At 52.5% G+C, this 17,417-nt stretch overlaps 5 protein-coding genes across 5 annotated transcripts; 3 read left to right on the top strand and 2 right to left on the bottom strand.

Moving 5' to 3' along the window:
• Positions 1 to 14: 14 nt before the first annotated feature.
• Positions 15 to 1,335, bottom strand: J4E92_010282 (uncharacterized protein; the record flags this gene model as incomplete). The annotated part of the gene is made up of 2 exons (XM_051501621.1): positions 15 to 1,226; positions 1,282 to 1,335. 2 exons carry the CDS (start codon positions 1,333 to 1,335, stop codon positions 15 to 17), a joined length of 1,266 nt encoding a protein of 421 aa, XP_051348092.1.
• A 1,640-nt stretch (positions 1,336 to 2,975) lies between these two features.
• J4E92_010281 (uncharacterized protein) lies at positions 2,976 to 4,025 on the top strand (the record flags this gene model as incomplete). Its single annotated transcript, XM_051501620.1, has 1 exon — positions 2,976 to 4,025. The coding sequence occupies one exon, from the start codon at positions 2,976 to 2,978 to the stop codon at positions 4,023 to 4,025; it is 1,050 nt and encodes a 349-aa protein (XP_051348091.1).
• A 5,111-nt stretch (positions 4,026 to 9,136) lies between these two features.
• On the bottom strand, positions 9,137 to 10,984 carry J4E92_010280 (uncharacterized protein; the record flags this gene model as incomplete). The annotated part of the gene is made up of 3 exons (XM_051501619.1): positions 9,137 to 9,929; positions 9,981 to 10,507; positions 10,556 to 10,984. The coding sequence occupies 3 exons, from the start codon at positions 10,982 to 10,984 to the stop codon at positions 9,137 to 9,139; spliced, it is 1,749 nt and encodes a 582-aa protein (XP_051348090.1).
• Positions 10,985 to 11,764: 780 nt separating this feature from the next.
• J4E92_010279 (uncharacterized protein) lies at positions 11,765 to 14,545 on the top strand (the record flags this gene model as incomplete). Its single annotated transcript, XM_051501618.1, has 4 exons — positions 11,765 to 11,767; positions 11,854 to 13,330; positions 13,881 to 13,893; positions 14,242 to 14,545. The coding sequence occupies 4 exons, from the start codon at positions 11,765 to 11,767 to the stop codon at positions 14,543 to 14,545; spliced, it is 1,797 nt and encodes a 598-aa protein (XP_051348089.1).
• Positions 14,546 to 15,012: 467 nt separating this feature from the next.
• J4E92_010278 (uncharacterized protein) lies at positions 15,013 to 16,596 on the top strand (the record flags this gene model as incomplete). The annotated part of the gene is made up of 2 exons (XM_051501617.1): positions 15,013 to 15,305; positions 15,354 to 16,596. 2 exons carry the CDS (start codon positions 15,013 to 15,015, stop codon positions 16,594 to 16,596), a joined length of 1,536 nt encoding a protein of 511 aa, XP_051348088.1.
• Between the last annotated feature and the right edge of the window lie 821 nt (positions 16,597 to 17,417).

Here is a 17,417-nt window from a genome sequence, read left to right as displayed (position 1 = left end):
TGCTAAATGCGGAATCAGAGCCGTTGTATCCACCCCAGTATGTTCTCACGCTCTCTCAGAAGTACACCGTCACCCGGCTGTGACACGAGAGCTTTATCGATGAAGCTCAAAGCGCGATTCGCATTCTGTGGGTTTTCTTCCAGCCTCATGAACATTGCGTACCGATACCGCAGCTTGGCGAACTGCTGAGGCGAAGGTCTGTACTTGTAATCCGGTTTCCAGAAGCCTGGCTTCAACGACCGAGTTGCAGAGTTCAGCGCGCCATCGGCCAATAGCTCGGCGCCAAACGCGTTCTTCTGCATATTGGCGATTTGAATGTGGGCGATATTGAGCTGCATCAGAAAGTATAGCGCAGCCATTTCCGCAACAAATGCATCACCTCCCTTGCGAACTACATTTGGCCAGGAATTGGACTCGCGTGACTGGTCCATATCGTAAACGGCGTCTTGCCAACCAATGACGGCCTCCTCAAATTGGCCGTCTTTGAACTGTTGTGACCCGCGATCTTTCGCGGCCGCAAATTCCGCGAGAACAGCCGCCGGATTGTAACATCTGTCTTGCCCGAGACTTTGACGAACGGTAGCTGCCAGAGCACTGTCGACATGGCCATTGATGTCGACGGCCCCGTATCCAAACAGATTGGCCATGAACGGCATGAACAGTGTTTCCTGTGTCTTCTTGGTGAAGAAACCGTTGAGGTCGGGTGATAGTGTATTACTTGATGCAACGTCTAAGACAGGCGCCATGGTGATTGAGATCTTGATCTTTTCGCTGAACCCCGGATCATGTAAGTCCCCATCGTTTAATGCCTTGCAAAACCGGTCCAGATCGCTGTAAAGGATCATCGCGGTGACAGGTTCCCGTAGGTTCTCGGAGTCAAGTGGGGAACGAGCGAATTGTGGTAGTTTGAAACCAATGTGCACACCAAGCACGTATCCCTTGAATCTATCAACAATGTCTCTGTCGATGGCGATCATCCGGACCGCTTGGCCTGCCATAGCAAGGCGCATGGGAAGCCCTCGCGACGATGTGACCTTTACGAACCGATTGGTTTTTATCATGACACTATAAGCCTCGCGGTATGTTTCCTTGGACACACGCAGTATCGCGGTCTCGACCTGATGTTCTGCAAGTGTCGCGGTGAGGAATGACGAGGGTTGTATCGTTATCGTGGTCGGTGGCGGGCTGAAGCTGCATAGTGCGATGCGATAGATTTTGTTGCGTATCTGAGGGGCATTAAAGTCAGCACGAAGCACGTTGAGGGAATCTGAAGGGGCCTACCTCTCCGGGGACGTCGCGGAAGCGGAACGGAGTCGACGACGTTGCACTAGCCATCATGGACGGGAAGTCGGAAAGTTGCCTGGCAAGTTGGAAGAGACGGAGGATCAATATATTGTCGTTTCGATGATAGCACCACGATCTGCTGCACCCTGGTTATCGGACTTGGAGCTGAATGCTGAGGTGTCAGTAAGAAGACGCGGGGAAGCTTACACGCTAATTTGAGGTTTCACGCTAAACGCGAAGGCATGTGACTTAGCGTAATAAGGTTCGTCAGTCATCTCTCCCTGGTGCGCATTCTCCTAAACCTAACCAGCACCTCCTCTTGAACGCAATCTAAAGTTCGGTTTCGATACCGTCGCAAATCGCAGCGCAATAGAATGTCACCGTATTTGTACGTTTAATGCCTGCGTCCAACACAACAACAAAAGCTACTCAGCGCGGCTTCTGTGCGGTCTACGAACCCCAGAGCGATAACGCTGCGGCTCACGTCGCTCCTCACGACCAAACGTACTGCGGCCTTGATACATCCAATCGCTATCCCCTATGGACGCTAGAAGATAGCTCTTCCTGTCTTGCAAAACGATCGATGCCGTTTAGTCCACATTATGCATGAGTAGACTACCTTCCACGAAAAACATTGTCTTTTTCACGTGCAGCACGTTCCGCATCCTCCCCTACACTGCTGTGCCCCGTTTCATATAGCATCAGCGCGGTAGGTACAGCCTTGAAGGTAGCACGGACAGTCGCCAGGTTCAAGACTTCGTTCTCCCCGCCCAAGTCCCTCTCTGCGCACACGAGCAGTACAGTGTTGTCTTCTGTTGATCTCTCGTCCATGATGGCAAAGATATCCGTGAAAATTTCCGACTCTGTATCCTCGCGAAGCTTCAAGAGTAGTTGATGACATTCCTGGGGCGTCTTTCCAATGAATGGAGAGTTTGAGTCGCTTCCGTCTTCTCCTGGTACCCCTGATGTCTCGTCGTAATAGTCGTCAATGCTGTCCACAAAAACAATATTCCACATTTCCTCCTCGTCGCGTGTTTCCTTGATGAAAAGATCTATAGTCTGCAACCCTCGCTTGAAGTCAGTGCTGAGGCGAAGCTAGGGAGAGGATACATCCCACTGACCTCTTCGGGTAGCCGAGCGGCGCAAACTACAGGATACATTAAACCCATTTTCCGAAGTTTAGGTGAGTGGGTGATCAGAAAGATCAGGTAACGGCCAAGACGGAAGAGTACAACAAGTTCTCACGGTAGGACAGTGGTATGAACACTCGGCATGATGGAGGGAAGACTTGTGTAAGACAGCATGTGGGAGTTTAGCAATGTGAGGTAAGTGCCTTCTTAGGTTTCTAACGTTCCCTAATCAAGAATCATTCCGCGTGCGGGGCACGCTACGATATCTCCCCGCTAGCTTCCGGCTATCACGGCCGTTTGCTTTGGCAACAAAGCTCGCAATATCTTCCGCCTATTTACGAAGCTTTGTAGAAGCCTGATTGCATTCTCATTTAGCGCTGATGATGCGTGACGCTACAGACCGCAACACGGCAAGAAGCACATCCTTGCAAGGTTGCATTTCGCTTAACAGGCAGCAGTCTTCATCTACAAGTATCGCGCGTTGTATCTCACACGGTCTTCAGACTCGAAATCCAATATCAATCTCAACGGCATTCTCGTTGTATTGCAATCGAGTGAAACATGGCCAGCACCTGCCTGCCCCACCTGCCGGACGAGTTGTTCATCCAAGTCCTCCAAAGCGTAGACGACCCATTCGTGCTCTGGGTAAAATGCCGTCAAGTATCGCAAGCCTGGAGAAAAGAGGCCGAGCGCGCATTCCGAGCGACCTTTCTTCCCATCCTTCACATCGAGTGGACCCACATTCAATTTGGTCGGATAGAGAAAAATCTCATCGCTACCACAGACGAACATTCCATCGACCCAAAATCTTCAACGCTTTCTCTCCTTCTGCGTCCAGGCCAGCCGCGTCCGGAGGAACGGTCTACCCTGTGGCAAGATACTGCCTCATGTGGGAGGTTAGAGCACGATGCCACGTGGATCAAAGCGTACGGTGACGTAGCTATGTGGACAGCTGGCTATGGCTTTGAAGAACTTGTACAGGCCATCTGGTTTGATGCGCCGGATGGACGGTATACTTTCGTCGGTAGTGCGGAGACGCGTGCTTTCGACCTTAAGTTCCCTGCACAAGAGCAAAACGGGCGTTTCAGCTGCCGAGTCACATGCGACTGGAAAGCGTTGATGGATGCGCTGTTCATGGAGGAGAGATATGTGCGGCATCATCGTTCAGGTCCCTCTCTCTACGAGCTTGCGGAGACAGGCATACACGCGACTTTGGTCAAGGCTGAGCATGGCGTCCTCACCAGGACTGCTATATCGGACCCAGATGCGTGGGAAAAGGCTATCGCGTGTGAGAAGGAGCGATACGAAGTGGAACTCAGGAGGCTTTTGGGGACACATTGCCACCACAACGAAGATTACAAAACCCTCTATGCTGCAGCCTTCCAGCAGAGGTTACGCCTTGCGTTCAGCAGGGAGGGTAAAGACCTTTACAATGATGTCTTTGATCACGGGTGCGACGCCGATACGCCACTGAGTTTCAACCTCGAGAAGACTGGATGTCGGTGGATGATGCAATGTAGGCTTGATAGACTTTACGCCTTCGCCAAAGGGATTTGGGAGAGGAAAATCGGAAAGTTGGCAGCGTCGATTTACGAAATCGCGGCGGGTTAAGTGTGATCCTCGTTACAGTTTGTTGTAGTCTACCAAATCAAACCAAGACAGATCGTCAGTCTTGTCACACGCTCTATCTCGATATATGGTGTGGCCTGGGGAGTACAAGTCGGCAAGGAGAGTTTTCATCAAGTCGTGTAATTGGTCATCCGCAAATTCACGCCATATAGCGGCTAGCCTGTCGTCGTGCAAGCGGCTCATGATGGATGCGTCCAATCGTTCGGGTAACACGCGAAGCAGTTGTCGAGAGGTGTTATGCAAATCTTCGCATTGCGGTAACCTATCATCGCGATCTGGATATCCCAGTACTGCGCTTTGCGTGCCGACATCCAATCACGGTTAGTAGGCCAATACAATAATTAAGTGACATAAAACTCACAAGCTCTTCTCAGCTCCTTCTCATCAGCGTCTACGAATATGAGCCGGTAGATCTCACGCCATCGCTCCTCTTCCGACTTCCCCGCTGCACCTTTCTTGGACCGCATCGCTTCGAATGTCGCATGGCTTAGAGTCGAGATCTCTGGGCTTGGATTTTCCACAAGCTGACATAGCTGGATATTGCGCTGATGCATGGCTAGGTCTTGTTTCCCTGTCGTGTTTCCCTGGAATTTGGCCCCGCATCGCTCACATGTATAGTATAGGTGCACACGTTCCAGATGTTGTTTGAGTCTGTGAATACCGAGGAAGCCAGGCCCGACGCAAGAGTCGTTTTCACAGCGTTGTGGGTTGCGTACGTAGAAAGGGCAAGCGAGACCGGGGTTGGTGGTATCGCAACGACGGCGTCGGGGCTTTTTGCGGGACGGTGGGTTCGTATCGTTGGTAATGGTGTCTAATTTGGGCGGTGTCTGGCAGTCGGCTTCGTTTGCGCGTTTGCATGATGCTTTGTCTACGCTAGGAGTCTTACTTTGAGAGCCGTAGCCGCTGTCGAGGTCTTGCTGTGTCACGGTGGTGAGTGTGGATGACGTCAAACTCGTCTTCGTTAGGCCCGGGGTTATTGATGATGACGCGCCGCATGAACTGGCCGTTTCAATCTCGGCATCGTTGCGGGAATCTGCGGTGAAAAGCTCGTCAACACCATATGTTACCGGCAAGTTGATATGACGTCCATGAGCCAGGTCCGCTCTATCAACCCCGAGGCCAGGCACTTTCTCACCATCGATCGACATCAGCGTTCTCGTGTCATCGTGACTGTCAAACACCTCCACAGCTTCCACCTCCTGGCAGCCATCATAGAATGATGCAAATGACGACAAGTTCTGCTGAACCGTAGAGACCAAATCATCAGCTGTATGCAGTTCTAGAGAACTTCCCATCTTTGGCACATGTACACGTGTCATTCCTGAAGCCTCGTAGGTCACGATATCGTTCATTGCGCCGTCCGTTGTAATTTCCAGGACGGAAGGGTAGTGACAGGCGTAGTTGTCAAGAAAGCTGGTAGCGTCGCACATGGAGCATGCAGCCCATAGTGAAACACGGTTCTCAGCGAAGCCGCATTGACAACATGTCCACATGCGCAAGTGTTCGACGTGCCCGTTCGCAAGCGAGTAGAGTACGCTCTCTGCGCAGTGCGCGCATCGCCAGTGTGTGCCTCCGGAACGGAAGAGGGTCGAATTTGAGGGTGTGGTCTTCAGATAATCGGAGGCCGGAGGGGCGATCGCGTCGGTAGAGCTGCGCGGGAAGTCAAATGTATCAAATAAGGTTTCCATGATGACGATATGTTGGAGTCGCGGATATCCTAGGCCCTAAAGTCGACGAGAAGGCTACAATTGTATTGATCAGGCGAGCATTACTTCCAGAGATGTGCCGAGACGTCCAAGCACCTACTTTGAACGCGCAAAGCTGCGCAGACTCTCAGCCATGGGGCTTTGCGCGCAAAATGCTTGGTCATTGACACGTTCAGCTTCCCGCATGATGCATATAAGCAGAGACGTGTACCAATCAGGAGCGGTGGTACGAACTTGCAACGGTGACACGCAGCAGTCAACCTGGTGTTCGAGGATACCAGCTGGACGATCGTTGTAGGTTCCCCTGTTCTCGGTGGAATGCGAGGGTGCTCCTAACCCTTGGAGCGGCGTGGAGAGCTCGGAAGCAGTGGTGGGCGGCGCACGTTGAAGGACATCGAATGAGAGGAGAGCGATGTTGTAGGCTATCAAAACAGCGGATCCGATGCTGGAGCTTTCGAGTGTGAAGGCAACCTTGGAAGGGTTCGGTCGTTGAGGGAAGTGTGTCGTTGATACGGAGTTCAGCTGGACCCCGTCTATAGTGCCGGTGGAGTTCTTGTAGCAAGTGCAGCTGTCGGTCGCATGTGTCTCCTGCTAGGGTTGTATTGGGTGCGTGTGCACTTTAGACGCACCCGTCTCTCTTGTCCAAAAACACCGTGCCATAATCGCCGCTGTGCCTGGCCGGCAGAACGTCGGTGCAGGGTCCATGGTCACCCACCTTCACAGGCCAAAGCGCAGCTTGCAGCGCTAGCAAGCGATCATGTGACCGTTAGCGCGCCAAGCCCTCAGCGCCCATATCAACCTCGCGCAGCCCGTCCCCTTCTTCCCTCCTTAGCTCTCTTTGCCTTTTGGCTTAGGTACGTCCCCCTTCTACAAACACCTTCGAGACACCTGCTGACTCACCCCTCCAGATCAAGTGTAGTATCTGTTCTTTTCAGTTTAATCTCTGAAACGTAAGCCTTCTCTCACCTCTTACCCTTTTCGGCATCGCGCTAACATCTCCCAGGTCACTACGGTGACTTCAAGATTATTCTTATTTTTGTACTCGGGTCTTGGGTCCCTGGGCTTGCTCATACTCCGGACCACAGTGTCGCCAGTATCGCACTATCTCTGGCTGACGCGACCACTTTTTCATTAAGTCTTCTGGCTTGCCAGTCGCTTGAGGAAGAAGCTTGCTTTCTAACTCCACACATCACTATTCAGCTTGTCATAATGATTGATCGTGCATTCGACTGGCTCCGCGTGAGAGCGTGATCATTTGTGATGCTGTACTGACCGCTCTGAGATCTCTGCCAACATGCACAAAAGCTCTTCCTGTCCTTGTTGACAGCAAGCTGGCTCAACGCCAACCACTGAGACCTTCTCGTGTCACCGTCGTGCCCTTCTCGTGTTACCGTCGTGCAGACGCTCGTCCGTGAATGCTAACTTCTCGCCGCCATCCGTGGATGTGTCGCTAGTCGGCCGATGAGCAAAGTCGCACCGACTGCTAGAGCCAGATCGTGGCTACACGCAGCATCTCGACAAACTGTCTAAACTCACCTGCTCGAGTGGCTACATGTTAGTGACCCCAGCTAGTCTCCAACTGCGTTCACTAGTCCTCCCATATATAGAGCCGGTGCTGGTAACTTGCGTTAAGATAGTTGGCCCACCTGACTGCGACATCTGCGCGAAAAGAAAGTTGCGGAAGAACGAAGAGTTTGTACAAAATTTGTTATTAAGACCCTTCCCAAGCTGTGTCGATGTGACTAGCTTGGATTAGAAAAACCAAAAGAATTTCCCACTTTTGTACTCGAACCACCAACGATCATACCTTCGCACAAGATTTGCTTTCTCGAGACCTACAGCGAGCACTATTTCGTGTCTATGGCACTTAAGACGATCTTCCAGTAGTGGGTCTAGGCGTTTCAGCAAGAGCTCTTCAATCCCCATTTGCAAACCCAAGCCATAAACGTAGCCGCACACCAAGGTCGGCGAAGATGATGAGACCGTCATTTCATTGACGACAACATTGATAAAATCTAGGAATACTCCCAGTACGGTCTTGTTGTAATCAACCGCAATCCTATCTTCTACCCTTACGACACCCATGAAACCGTAAACTTTGTCTCTGAGGTCTTGACACTCGCTGTCTCTGAAGTTTTGGATGCATTCCATCAACGGCATGGATTGATACTGACCACTACGGTGATAACCATGACTGATCTTAAGAAGATATTTGGCCGCGGGTTCAACGTAGAGGTCCCATATCGGGGATGCTGGTAAGCCCTTGAGGTGTAAACAGTTCCATGTGACGCAACGATTCCCATTGATACGGATCTTAATTCGTCTGGCAACCAGTATTTCCTGCACTATCCACAGTCGCGTGAAGTATATGTTCTCCAACAACGATACAACATCCTCACTACGCAGGTCTTTATCGTTGAAACGATCAACCTCTTCTGGGCTCGCTATAGGTATGTCGCCTAGCCAAATGATGACAGAGGTTGCGTTGCTGTATATACGCGACATCATTCCGACCTGGTGGTTTCGTTCCGTGGTATCTGCCTGAGCGATGCAGATTTGATCGATCCATAGCCACGCATCCAGATCTTCTCGCAGCTCCAACAAACATGCGTGCAGAATGTCTCGAATCTTTAGTCCCTGCTCTCCGATGAAGATGTCATGCGATGGCGATGGCGGGCCCCACCGGTAGGACAAAGCGATGTATTCTGGGGCCTGCTCGAGCGGAAAGACTTCGATTTCGCAGTTTATGAGGCCTTGTTCCTCTTTGCGAAGCTTGAGCAGGCGTATCTCGTCTAGAGAACGACTAAGTGGCTGGTGCTTGTATGTTGCGGGCTTCGTTGGCGGCTCAAGGCATGCCTCGTGAGGCTCTCCGATGATTGTCGCATCCCGTTCGCACATCGCGCATTGTCTTTGGCTGTTAAAGTTTCGGGTGCTTCGTTGTCGAGATGAGTTCCGTGTTAAGGCGAGGATGCATTCTAGGCAGACGAGATATTGGTATCGTCCATGGCAGCTGAGGCAATGCGGGGCTGTGCAGCAACCGCGCGTCGTGGCCTTTTTAGCCTTGTGAGCTGACAGCATGGCCATATAGAAAGTGCATGAACGCAAAGCTGGGGAAACAGGCCTCGGCAAAAAATTCTTGTTCTACATAATTCTACAAGATAGGTGAGGTGGTGCCGACATGATGGTGTTGAGTTCCATCTTCCGCCGCCGGAATCTAGCGTTGAGCACAGACCCCGATCTCGCACCACCTGAGCCACCGAAACACTAACAACAATACCGAAACACAACGAGAGCGACAGAACTACTGTACAAATACCCAAGAACGCCTTCCAATCTCGCATGTGCAGAAAAGTTTAGAGATGCCAAAAAACGTCATGTACTGCGCAACTACCAAGGGCAGACGAATACAGGCTGTCGCGTGTAATCGCCGCACTGGTACTCGCCCTTCTCCGCATTCACATCGTTGGGATCCTTGTCGGCCGGATCGTTCACGCAGCCAATGACCCTCTCGCCACACCAGAGCGCTCCCGGGTCGTCGCCGTCGTTGCGGTACTCGCACACCTCTCCGTCAATCTCGAGATCGAGCTCCTTGGTGCCGCCAGGGTACGTTGTGCCAGACTCATCCCACGGTACAGTCTCAAAGGGCCGGAGGAAGTCTTCGCGGCACTCGACGCCCTGCTCATAGTCGGCTTCGAGGAAGAGCCAGTCCATCGTGGGGGCGCCTGGAACATAGGCACCGAGCACTGCGAGCTGCTTGGTTGGGCCAGTCGGCTCTGGCTCCGGCTCCGGCTCGAAATCATCGCAGACGCCACGCCTGGCCTTCTTTGTAGGTGATTCTCGAAACTTATTGTGGAGGTCTTGGATGGCCTGGTCTACATCGCCCATGAATTTCTCCATTCCTTCAGTCTGGAGGGTATTGAGATCGCGGAATTCGAAGAGAGGCACAGAGCGCTCAGAATTGAACATCTTTTCTTGGGTTTTGCCTAGTCTTCCAATGGACCCGTCGATTTCCTTGTCGAACTCGGTGAGCTTATCGTTTTCATCCGATTCTGGGTCTAGACCATGGATCCAGTCACGGATGTTGCATTTGGTATCGCCTTGAGCAAAAGTGTAATCGCCAAATTTGTTGTCGGTAGGCTCGGGACTTTCGGGGGTACCTCCACATACGTCTGTATCAATTCTACGTTTGGTTAGACTGGTCAAACCATCTATAAGTCAAGCCATAACTTACTCGGTTCCGCCACTCTGGTAGCACGCAAGGATGTTGAACAAATCCCAAAGTTTGTCCCCCTTTGATGCCAACTTAGAGCTGACATGCGACAGCATCACGTTAAAATTCGTTCGAGGCGTGAACGATGTGAAGATCTTGGGACTTGAACCCGGTTGGAGAGGATCCTTTGCGTTTTTGGCGTACGATAAGACCAGGGTGCAAAAGGCCAGCACGTCATCCGTGGCCGCTTCCGGACCGATGCCGCCTGGGCTGGACTGGAAGTGATTCTTCGTTACGAAATCAAGCTTCTTGTTTTGAAAACGATCGAGCCCATTGAGGATATTTGGATCGCTCTCATCGAATTGTTCCTTCATCAGGCTGTACAGTGCCTCTAATGGCATCGGCGTGGTGATTTGGGGCTGGTAAGATATCTTCTCTGGTTTCCTATCTTGGCGGGTGATGATCGTCCACTTATTGCATTTGTTTTCGGCTACGTTGACCTTTCGTGAATCTGCGTCCAGTTTTCCGTTCCATGGGTACCAGTCAATCTGAAGGGGTTAGCAAGATTCATCACGGGTCTGCTGGGTGGCACCTACGAGATCCTGGGCCATAGCTGCCGCGACCTTCGCGCCGTTGGTCGCATCATCTGTGCTGCCTACTTTGACCTTGACACCATCAATGATGTACTCAGCCTGGAGTGCTCCAGGTTCGTTGACAGAGTCTGCAGTGAGCTCCCAGTTCGTGCCTGTTCGTTCGGCAATGACCTTTCTCTTTGCGGCGTTTGTATCGTCTGCGCTACATCCCGACTTTGTAAGGCGGAAGTCCGGACTCTCAAACTCGGCACCAATCCCGGCCGTCCCGTCCGTATTGACTCTGTCGGGATCGTCGGCCATTCCATCTTGGATGTCTAGCTGGCATTCCTCTAGGCGCCGTTGCAGAGGCGTACGGATCACAGCTGCAGACGCTGTAAGGACAACTGAGGAACATAGTAGGAACCGCATCGCAGAGGCTCGCTTGGCGCGCATGGCGAAGAGTAGGGAAATTGATAACGGATAAAGGAAGTAGGAGTTAACGATAATAGAGGTGATGATGAAGCAGTGAGAAACTGGCTGTGATGACTTGTGTTGAAAAGAGAGCCAAAACATGTCCTCTTTATAGCCCTGAAATGGAGATAAGTACCAATGCTGACGATCGCATTGAGCCCCCTCATGCTGAGATTGAATGCTGGAAATAGCATCTCCGAGAATGACTTCCTCATGGCTCGCATGGTGCGGGCAGACGGCCGCCCCATCTTGTTGCAATGGAGGCTTTTGCTTAGAAGAAGCTGATGATCAAAATACGAATACGAAGGAGACATGACGAAGACAGTGGAGAGTTGTGTATTTCGGGGGCGAAGATGAAGCGATGGTGGAGAAGAGGAATCGGTTGAGGGAGAGACAAGGCCCCAGTCTGAATCACTGTAAGTCGCAAAGCAGGATTGTGAACGCCCCGTCTGAGTCAAAGGCGCTTTTTCTTGTCTGTTGAGTTGGTTTGGGGAGGAGTAGGAGTCGGTTCAGAATAAACCTGAAGCGTAGGGCGAGGCCGGCTTGGCGAGGTAGTAAGCCTGGGCAGGGCCGTCCAATGGCCTCCCTTCCTTAGTCGCTAAAGGCTTCAGCAGGGTCTGTCCCAGGGGCATGACGTCAGCCCGAGACAACGTCTGCTATACATATCGCGGACCCCAAATCTCTCGCCTGATACTGTGCGCCTAACTAGACTTACCCCAAGGCTATTGTTTTCATACTGCGTCCCTCGAGAGTACACCTTCAATGGTCAGTCAGGGCCAAAATCAGACCCCAAGCTGAGTCAAAATCGCATTCTCCTCGTAACTAGACGTTGCATATACCATTGTTTTCAGGGTTCCTCTTCTCACGAAGTCGTCTACAACGTCGCTATGGCTTTATTGGAATTAGCCGACGAACTCCTCGCGCTCATCGTCGACCATACGACTCCAGAGGGTTTCGAGAGCCTATGTCTGTCCTGCCGCAAGTTCCATACGCTTTGCAAGCCCTTGCTCAAGCATCACAACGAACTCCGCTCGCACTTTCGCAACTTCGATTATCTTCTCAAGGACAAATACCCTTCCCTCACCATCAGGACGCCTTTTGAACTCATAGCCCGAATCGCTGAAGAGCCAGTCGTTGCGCGCTACATCGAGCATGCAGATTTCAAGGCGGACCTCCGGCTACCTGTTGGCGGACGCCTCTGGATCATGGAAAGGGATGGCTATCGTCCTGAGACCGTTCGCGACTTATTTGCCAGTTCGAAGTACTTGTCAGGCACCGAATCGCAGGACTACTTCGAAAAGTATGAACGAGGTCTGGAAGACAACCAATATACTCAGGCTGCCTCGTCGTTTCTTCTAACACTGCTGCCCAATGTCAAGACCGTGGTTCTTCCATTTCGCTGGACCCACGACAAAGAAACCGATAAGCTTTTTGAGGCCATCGTCCACCACGCGCGTCAACCAAACGCCACTTCGACAAATGCCAGTCTCGCATTGGTGACCACCCTGAAGACTGGGTTCTCATATGCAATGCGGCAAGGTCTTGTCCTGAACAAGATTACTCCGCTCCTGGCCCTTCCAAACATCCATACTTTCCACGGCCCCACCTCTATATCCGACATCGAAGCTCGCGAGCCCTCTTCTCCACGTCAACCAATCCCGCCCCCTGTGGGCGGAACACTGGAGATAGCCTATCTGCGCGGCTGCAACCTCGATGGTCCAACTATGCAACACTTCCTGCGCTACACGCCGCGCCTGAAAACGCTCGTTTACTCTCACTTTGACAAGCAACTCAGTCGAGTTTGGGATATCTGCGACCTCGTTACGACTATCGGCAAGGAGGCTGGCAGCCATCTCGAAGAGCTGTCTATAACAAAGCGCGAATTTAGCGGCAAGATCGCGCTTGGAACGGCGACCATGCGCGACTTCCCGCGTCTGCACAAGTTAGAGATCCCTCTTGACCTTGCGACATGCGTCATGAGATCCGCTGCCCACCTCGGAACGGATCCCGCAGATCAGTCTCATGTCAATCTTCTGATGTGTGGCCTAGTCCCTGCTTCGGTCACTCGGTTGTTCCTAACATCAGAAGAGTGGAAAAGCCATGACGATGACACCAACTCCACGGCCTTGTCAGAGACAATCGACGGGGTTCAAGTATTTGAGGGGAGACCGCAACAGCACAAGCAAACCCTCGAAGCCATGTTTCACGGCTTTGCTGAGAAAAAGGACGCGCAGTTACCTTGCCTCAAAGAAATACGCATGTCTTGCCATTGGTCTGCCGACGAGGCTTTGAAAGCCCGATGCGAGAGCTTGCGCACCGAGCTGGAAGGTGTGGGCGTGGAAGCTCACATTCATGCTAATCGGTGGACGCAAGCGATGGATTATGCGGGGAGATCGCCGTAGACATCGTAATGCAAATTTCTTCATCCATAGCTCTCCATAACGTTCGGTGCCTTGCGTGTATCTCTTTGCTGACTGCCCTGCGTTCCTGTCAGCAATTACGCCCTGCAGCTATGGAACGCCGCGCCGAAGTAGCAATGAGTTCAGCAACTCTCTGAACTGGAACGAAAGTATATGAGAGATGTGTAACCAGGCATGGAGTCTGAAGGCCCAAGGCATGTCAACCAGCCATCCTTCGTAATAGCTGTTTCAAAGTGAATCGCGCGGGGGAAGAACAGTAAGACGACGAGGCGTCCATTTTCGGACACCAGGCGCGAAACATCGTTTCTTGCGAATGGCCCGAAAGTTGCCTTGAACGATACTTGATGTGACTACAGTAACAGGCCTATTCCATGTCTCCATAGCCAAGACGTAAGATGGTGGCACGGACATAAAATCTTCTCGAAGAGGTAAAAGATTTGTAATGCTGTGCCTCTCAGCTGACGTCCACGGGTAGGTCTTGTCGCGAAGGATTGCGGCGCTTACACCTAGGTCTATACGCGTACCTACAGGCCGTGATCTTCGCCCCGTAACGTCATGCCCAGATGATCAGGGATGAAGAGACATTCAGTTTCAGCATCAGCACATACGAACATACCCGCCCGCGGGCGGCCTCTTCGCTCAGCCTTATCCGCCTCGCTACCTAGATGAGGTTGTTTTCGGAAGTGCCCGCCAACGCCTGACGCAATTAGGGTCCAAGCAGATCTCATCTACTTCAGCGGTACCTAGCCGCCGAGTCAGAAGAACGATCTAGGTAGCTCCGACATCGAGTCCACATGTAAAGAACACCATAGTCTGTAGATACGTCGTGCCAGAGCCTGCTACCGCGTCTTCGGATGTGAATATCAGCGAGGCTGACTTTGTGAAGCTCAAAGGCGGTTTCGAGCCTGAAGACCAGGACGATGAGTGGCGCATGCGGAATGCGGAGGAGAGCGGTGACGACTTCCTGTTCCAATATGGGCAGGCCGGAACGGGAAGTGAACTGTATATTGTTCATGTGAAGTCAAAGAACGGTGACTGCAACACCGGAGCGCTTCCGGAATATGACTTGAACGATGTCTGGGTTCATGGCGCAGCCGCACTTCCTTTGGATGAGCAAGGATAGCGAGACTCGGACGCGTACCTCGAACATCTCAAGAAGGGATTCGATGTGACTAACGTGGAAGATGGACCTGGCGTGCATGGCGTCTGCAGCGTGTAGCGGATCACATTGCCAGATTGGAGTTGGTTTAGACAAGCTCGAAAGTGGGTCAAGCTTTGGAGGGGCTCGCTTGGACGAGCTTTTGCGGGGATAGCAACGGGTTAGGGCCGGTTGACCATGGAGCTCTATCAGCGATATCACGGCATAGATAAACGGATTGAACTTGCTATAAGTTGCGATATCGCTCTTACTCATCGGTGATATCTTCGTCTTTTACTGTTTTCTTTTCCTCTTCGATATACGCCGTATTTGCGTGTGGTGAGGCTGAGCTCACATTTACGCGTCGCGTCCCCCCGCATTAGCTCCCCGCAGTGTCAACACAGCTATACGCCGTCTTTCTACCGACAACAACTGTCCTGACGACGACCACGATGGCGTCTCTCGCTCGCACTGCTGGGCGTCTTCGAGCCCCAGCTTTTCGCACAAATGCTCGCGTAGCTTCCAGGGCACCAATTGCATCACAGAAAAGACATGCCTCTGCAGCAGCAGCCGCAGTTGCAGAGAGCGGCGAGCATTCCTTCTTCCCAGATGAGCCTCGCCAGCCTACTGTGAAGACTCCAATACCCGGCCCGGAGAGCAAGAAGGCTATCGAGAGACTAAGCAAGGTCTTCGACACCAGGAGCTTGAACATGATGGCCGATTACTCGCAAAGCTATGGCAACTAGTACGTCCTCCATACATCCAGGAGAGAATACCAACTGACATCTTCCAGCATCGCAGACCTCGACGGCAACGTGCTCCTCGACGTATACGCCCAAATCGCCTCCATCCCCGTAGGCTACAACAACCCATCCCTCCTCCTCGCCGCCACCTCCCCCGACATGGCCTCCGCCATCATCAACCGGCCGGCACTAGGAAACTTCCCGCAGCACGACTGGGCCGACATCCTAGAAACGGGCATCCTATCCGTCGCGCCCAAAGGCCTCAACCAAGTCTTCACCGCGCAAGCCGGCTCCGACGCCAACGAGCTCGCCTACAAAGCCGCCTTCATGTGGAAACGCCAACAACAACGCGGCGGCATCGACGCCGACTTCTCCGCCGAAGACATATCCTCGTCCATGAACAATAAAGCGCCCGGCGCACCCGACATGTCGATCCTCTCCTTCAAAACCGGGTTCCACGGCCGCCTCTTCGGCAGTCTCTCAACCACGCGCTCCAAACCCATCCACAAGCTCGACATCCCCGCCTTCGACTGGCCGCAAGCCCCGTTCCCAGTGCTAAAATACCCCTTACATGAACACGAAGCCGAAAACGCAGCAGAAGAACAGCGCTGCCTCGACGAAACCGAATCCATCCTCCTAAACTACCACTCCCCACCCGCAGCCGTGGTAATCGAGCCCATCCAATCCGAAGGCGGCGACAATCACGCCACGCCCTTTTTCTTCCGCGGCTTGCGCGCCCTCACCAAGAAACACAACGTCCTCCTCATCGTCGACGAAGTGCAAACGGGCGTCGGCGCGACCGGCAAGTTCTGGGCACATGAGCACTGGGGGTTGGATGCGCCGCCTGATATGGTTACTTTCAGCAAGAAGGCGCAGACGGCGGGGTATTACTTTGGGGATAATGCGCTTAGGCCGAATAAACCGTATCGCCAGTTTAATACTTGGATGGGTGATCCGGCGAGGGCGATTCTGTTCAGGTCTATTATCCAGGAAATCAACAGGATGGATCTTGTGAATAGTACGGCGGTGACGGGGGATTATCTCTTTGCGGGCTTGCAGAGGTTGAGCGAGAGGTTTCCGCAGGAGATTCAGAATCTGAGGGGTAAAGGACAGGGAACGTTTATTGCGTTTGATAGTGTGAGGAGGGATGAGGTGCTGAGGAAGGCCAAGGGCGAGGGCGTCAATATTGGGGGGTCAGGAGAGAGGGCAGTTAGGTTGAGGCCCATGCTCATTTTCCAGAAGCACCACGCGGATCTTTTGCTGGAGAGATTGGAGAAGGTTTTCCACTCTTGAGACGGTACACAAGTCATGGGTTTATCAACCCGCGATGACGATTTGATGGATGATTATTAGCTTGAGTAGGACAAAGCGGAGTTAGACGGCGTTTATAGTTATGTTTGGTCTTTTGATAGAACTTAATAACGATGATGCTCAACTTCTATCGAGTTGTTTTTTTGTAAAGACTCTCTTCCAGTCTGGAGGGTATGTAACATGTCAGACTTCGAGCATGTCAGGCTTCGGACATGCTCACAGTCTGAAACCCATCAATCTTCATCAAAACACACCTTCCCAAACAGCATACCAACTTCTCTCTTACCAACTGTCTCGGAATCTTCAGACACGCGAGGACCGGAGGTAAGAGAATCGCGCTAGTTAACCCCGCCAAAAGTTTCGCGTCAAGATACCTCGGGAGCTCCAACACTGCGTCACGAAAACCTAAGACGCGCACACGCTCACCGACCCTCATTATGGCACCGACGTCTACTCAAACGGCCCCCACACCTTCCGTGACCGCCGAACCAAGCACCTCAACATCCACAACCGCGCCCGCTCCCAACGACGCAGACACGAGCATACACTCCGCACCTCCCACCCCAAACACCCCAACCACCAAAAAGCGCAAACGCAAAGACAAGCCCACAGAAAAACAAACACATATCCTTCACCAGACCACGTTCCGCAAAACCAGCTGGAGTTACTTCCACCTCATCCTCCTCACACCAGGAACCGCTTCCTTACCTCCCACAACCTCCACCACCACCACCACCACCACCCCATCCAACCCATCCCCTCCCACTCCCACACCCTCCCCCTCCCTCTCCCCCCTCCTAACC

Source organism: Alternaria infectoria (assembly GCF_024043175.1).
Source record: "Alternaria infectoria strain BMP 0036 chromosome Unknown scaffold_34, whole genome shotgun sequence".
In the NCBI taxonomy this organism is placed as follows: Eukaryota; Fungi; Ascomycota; class Dothideomycetes; order Pleosporales; family Pleosporaceae; genus Alternaria; species Alternaria infectoria.
This window is presented reverse-complemented; position numbering and strand designations above follow the sequence as displayed.